Here is a 5,898-nt window from a genome sequence, read left to right on the forward strand (position 1 = left end):
AACTTTTTTTTACTTAATTTAGGTTTTAAACTATGCTTTAAATACTGCAATTTTTATATTTTATAATTTATGGCATGCTATTTTGAAGTGAACTTTTGTGCTCAAGCATGAGAGGGTGAATTGATAATTGAGATCGAGACCGCCACAAGATTTCTCCACCCGTGAAGTGGGTCGGCAAGGGTTGGGTGTGGCACTCACGAGACCAAATAGTGAATAATGAGAACTTCAAGAAAGAGAAACATTGTGGGGCCTATAGGTCCCATTAACTATATTCTAATGCCATCACTCCAAAAATAAATTTCCCTTATTATTCATTAACTACTAGCTTAGTGTAGGACATTATATTTCATTTTATGCTTCAGTTTATTGCCTATGGTCTCCCTGCATGATATGCAAATAAAGAATCTGATTTTACAAAAGTATGTTACAGCATTTACTATACATTTATCATAAGTGTGTCAGCTTAGAACATGGGGGCACAATAAGATAGGAAAATGATATTATTCTGTGAAACAATGGAATAATGACCATGTGCAGTTAATATCTCATGGAAAGTGTGACAGTAGAGATGATATAATTAGACATGGATTTGATATAGCAAGAGTGAATATCCAAACATACCTCATTTTTCTTGTGTCTTCATATAAATTTTAAAGGACCACAAATTCGAATGTTGATTGTGTTGGACATATGAGACTACAAATGTTTGTCAAAGATTTCAAGTTACACATTAAACAATTTAAGCTTCGTTAATTGAATGTCAAACAATTCTTCTAAATACTTCAAATAAAAAAATCTCATTGCCGAAGGAATGATGTCAAACACATTGCAACTTAGATTTAAAGACTTTCACTCAACTACCATTCTTTTGTTTGTTATGCCCCCAAAAGATAATTACTTCTTTTATACGTATAAAAACAGCAACCCTATTAAGTTCATACATGGCAGGTATGCTTCTGTGCTTTAACAATGACAAAAAAGCTCATGTAATTTATACTTTTTTTACTTTTAGGAACCAATGAACCTATTGGCCAATACTGAACTTCGGCTATAAATACTTGACATAGCTTCACTCTCCACATGTACCAGAAACAAATTCCAAAGTTCTTTATCTTTTTCTTAGGATGGAGCTCTTGTGGAAAACTCACATGAGGGTACAAGTGAGACCCTTTTTCCTCCTCTATTACTCTATCCACTCTAAGTAGTATACTCATATTATGTCCTTAACAAGATTATAGAGCTACCTAAACCTTCATTTTATAACTTTTGCAGGTGATTAGAATAGCTTTTGCTCTCTTTCTGGTGGTACTGCTGAGTTCAGAGAGAGCTGAGAGCAGAAAAGCCAAAATTGTGACCACTTCCTTTGTGTACAATGCTATAAATTGCAGAGAACATAGTGCTTCATTGACAGATTTTGGTGGTGTTGGGGATGGAAAGACATCAAACACAAAGGCATTTCAGTCTGCAATCAGTCACCTGAGTCAGTATGCTTCTGAAGGTGGTTCTCAGCTCTATGTTCCTGCAGGAAAATGGCTCACTGGAAGTTTCAGCCTCACCAGTCACTTCACACTCTATCTGAACAAAGATGCTGTTCTCCTTGCTTCTCAGGTAATCTCATTTCTCCTCCTTCTTTGATGACTAAGTAACCGCAGATATCAGATTTCAAGACTTGATAAGTGTTCAGTTTGTGGTTTCTGAAACTTTTTCAAGTTTGATTCAAAATCCATCATTTCTATGTATCTCCTCTTGCAGAATCTGTTTTTGCCAAAGCCTTCAGGCTGAAGCTACCCCACAGATTTTCACCACATATCTGTTAGAATCTGTTGTTTTGTGAACATTAAACTAGAATCTTTCAGAATCTTCACCAATAACTTAGATTACTGTCCTGATTTTGAATTCAAAAGTGGTATAATTGCTCCAAAGCCTTTGAAATTAGAGTCAAAACCTGTTCCTGATTCAACTGACTTGGTGCTTGAGCTAGTGTTGTTGTACCACTCACTTGGCCTCATCTCCAGTTCTTGCACTTTTTCTTTTTAGCTGTATTCTGCTTGAACAGATTCCAAAGTCTGATAATAAAACAAAACAGGCAATGGAATACATTAAGAACTGCTCTAAGATTTCATCAGTTTCATTACATGGCAGAAAAAACTACAGAGATTTCATTGGAAGAAAATCAAAAGGGATGCTTTCTAATTATTATTTTTTCGGGGACAAAATTCTATTAATTTCACTATAGAATAACAGTCTTCTGTTATTTGTCACTATCTTAGACTCGCTACTCATTTATGAATATGGACACAGACCCTTTTTAAAGGGATTCACGTGAGTTAAAATGAGAGAAGATGTCCAATAAATCAACTGCAAAGAGTGTGACACGTTTCCACACTTTCTAATGACAGCAATATTTTTAAATAATTCGTGAAGGCAATATACAAAATCCTTAACCTTTGATCTCCAAAAGCCTCTTTATCCAGACACTATTGGTCTATTCCTACATCCAGACACCAACTCCACCATAGTGTGGTCCATTACACTTTTGTCTTTTGTTACCTAGGACAACGGTTCATAGTGTGCCACATTTTTTGCACTTTCATGTGACACTGCTAACTCTTTTTTCTTTTCTTTTTTGTATTAATAAAATGGTTTAGGATATAACTGAGTGGCCTGTGATTGGACCCCTCCCATCATACGGTAGAGGAAGAGACGCACCAGCGGGAAGATTCACCAGCTTCATATTTGGAACAAACCTCACTGATGTTATTATCACAGGTATGGGAGAAAGAAAAAAAAAAGTAGCAGAAAATAATTATTCAAAGCATTAGTTAAGACTTAAGTGGTCTATGAGAAAATCAGCAATACATGTGCTATGTATAAAAAAGTTTGAGTTCTAATTACACAAATATACTTATTCCTATAGAATACAAATTTTTAATAATGGAGTATTCATTTGTTTACTGTACAGAATTTAATATTAACTAGTACTACTACTACTTTCTTTCTTTTTGGTGGACAACTGGTACTACTGCTATTATTATTATTGTAGATAAATCTTAATATTAATTGTCACCTTTTTTGTTAACAGGGGAAAATGGCACCATAGATGGTCAGGGTGAGTTTTGGTGGCAACAATTTCACAGAAAAAAGTTGAAGTACACTCGACCGTACCTGATTGAATTAATGTTCTCAGACAACATTCAAATCTCAAATTTAACTCTCCTCAATTCCCCATCATGGAATGTTCATCCTGTTTACAGCAGGTAAATCCAACTTCACTTGTATTCAAGTCTTCTAATAAAAAAAGTCCTTAAATTCACATTCTCTAATTCTCTTTTACTTTCAAGATTATTAACATAAATCTCAACTCAATACAGCAATATTATTGTGCAAGGCATCACCATTATTGCTCCTGTCAAATCTCCAAACACGGATGGCATCAATCCAGGTCAGTATTTGAAGATCAAATTTAGAATAATGTTACTCCCAAGAATTAAAGAGGACAATATCCAACATGGACCATTAAGAGTTAAAAAAAATATTTAGCAAGCAAGCATTATATACAAATGTAACAAAAACTAAAAATAAAATTTTTGGATTGGATTGATAAATATTTTTGCACTTCCTATCAGATTCTTGCACAAACATAAAAATTGAAGACTGCTACATAGTTTCTGGGGATGACTGTGTGGCTGTCAAGAGTGGATGGGATGAGTATGGCATAAAGTTTGGGTGGCCTACCAAACAACTAGTCATCAGAAGGTTGACATGCATATCACCATTCAGTGCAACCATTGCCTTGGGAAGTGAGATGTCAGGTGGTATCCAAGATGTGAGAGCTGAGGATATCACAGCTATCCAAACAGAATCAGGAGTTAGAATTAAAACAGCAGTAGGGAGAGGAGGGTATGTGAAGGATATATATGTGAAGAGAATGACCATGCATACTATGAAATGGGCATTTAAGATGACTGGTGACTACAATTCACATGCTGACAGCCACTATGACCCTAATGCCTTGCCTGAGATCACAGGAATCAACTATAGAGATATTGTGGCTGAGAATGTGACCATAGCAGCTAGGTTTGAAGGAATCTCCAATGACCCGTTTACAGGAATCTGCATTGCCAATGCTACAATAGGGATGGCAGCCAAGGCCAAGAAACAGCCATGGACATGCACTGATATTCAAGGGATCACAAGTGGGGTGACCCCTCCACCTTGTAATTTGTTATCTGATCAGGGGCCAGAGAAAATCACAGCATGTGATTTCCCAAGAGAGACTCTACCTATTGACATGTTGGAGCTTAAGAAATGTACTTACAACATGAAATATGTTGGGATGTATTAGTCTATAAAGGTTATTTATTTAGGAATAGTCTTTATAATCCAGAAAGCTTGAGAAATGCACGATGTTTAAAATTATAGTAATGAAACGATTTTCTTTTCTTTTCTTCTCTCCTAGTTTCTTTGAACTTGATGGCTTCATGCTGCTAAGTTTCAAAGTTAATCAAAATTGGCTAGTTAAAGTCTTGCTATGAGTATTTTTTACAGATTCATTCAAATCAAGCACAAAACTGAAACAAGTAGTCATGGCAGGTGAGCAAGCAAAGGTATTTTCTGAAAATCTATTTAATCAATAATAAACCATTTCATGTCTTACAATGCGCATAATGTCTGTCCCCACATATGAAAAGTTTTCTTGTGTAATATTTGTGTGTCTTAACTGTTGTCCCTAGTCTGAGCTGAAAGATAGAAATACACTAACAAGGAGTCAGGCTGAAACCTTTTGAGTAATGCTGCTTAGCTTCTGATCATTCCAACAGCACATCTCAACAACACAATCATCCAAGAATGTGAGCTAAGAATTAAATAAAATACAACCTCACACCAGTCTCATTGAATCTCGATATACTTTACCTAAAAAATCTCAAAGTCTATAAAAGACTACTGCTGATATATTGTCAAAAAACATCAGAATCTTTACCTTATGGACAAGCTTATCACAAGCAGTAAGCAAGCTCTGGCTTGCAGTTGGATGAACAAGATGCCATAATTTTTTAATACTTTTGTTGAGATATATAGTACCACATTGGTTGTATGTGCAACTAATGTGGAGTTTATATAACTTTAAAATTAATAGAAACATAGAAACAGAACAAAGAATTGAGCTGATAATTTTGCTTTTTATAACAAATTAAATTTGAATTGTTACCAGCATTTAGGTTTTGGACAGAATTACATAGCCTGGCTGAAGAATTGGTTTTCGACAAAACACAATGGCATCATTTCGATTCATTTAACCAACCCCATGTAGTGAAAAAAAGGTTTGAACCGTTGTTGATGTAACCATTAACCAATTGTCAATATTCATTGTTATTAGAGACTAATACTTCAGAAAAAAAAAATAGAACTTTTTCATATTCAGATACGTATTTTTCTTTCAGCTACAGATTAATGAGCATGGCATAGCAAGTTAATCATGGTGAGATTTCCAGGATTTCATGTCCAAAAATTAGAGTGTTGATGAATTCACAAAACTAGTTGGATTGAATGACATACAGACAACACATGTTGATCACCAACAGGACCCAGTTAACCAAAAACAATCTGGTAATTGAGCTGCTTGTTCTATAACCTAAGAAATGAACAAAAAAAATAAGCTTGTGATGAGTCATGAACTTTATTATCAGGGAAAAACCCTAGCCAACAAGATTGTGATGAGTCTCTTTTTCTAGGATGTGAAAACCTAAGGGACACTAGGAGAGATTATTAGATTTTTTTTTTTCTTCTTCTCAATTTCTGCTGTTGTCTTGACTTTTTTTTTTTCTTATGCCATCAGATCTTTGTGTTTTATTTCTTATTATATTTATGTTTATCTAAATAATAGAGTTTCTCATAATT

At 34.7% G+C, this 5,898-nt stretch overlaps 1 protein-coding gene across 1 annotated transcript; it reads left to right on the forward strand.

Annotated features, from left to right (window-relative positions):
* The first annotated feature begins 1,099 nt into the window (after window positions 1-1,099).
* Window positions 1,100-4,399, forward strand: LOC133295503 (probable polygalacturonase). Its single transcript, XM_061494344.1, has 6 exons — window positions 1,100-1,160; window positions 1,273-1,608; window positions 2,649-2,769; window positions 3,083-3,257; window positions 3,372-3,442; window positions 3,627-4,399. The coding sequence occupies exons 1-6, from the start codon at window positions 1,125-1,127 to the stop codon at window positions 4,343-4,345; spliced, it is 1,458 nt and encodes a 485-aa protein (XP_061350328.1). The 5' UTR covers window positions 1,100-1,124; the 3' UTR covers window positions 4,346-4,399.
* Window positions 4,400-5,898: the final 1,499 nt, after the last annotated feature.

This window comes from Gastrolobium bilobum, unplaced genomic scaffold, assembly GCF_033153095.1.
Source record: "Gastrolobium bilobum isolate Gb01-03AN ecotype WA unplaced genomic scaffold, APGP_CSIRO_Gbil_v1 utg39339, whole genome shotgun sequence".
Lineage (NCBI taxonomy): Eukaryota > Viridiplantae > Streptophyta > Magnoliopsida > Fabales > Fabaceae > Gastrolobium > Gastrolobium bilobum.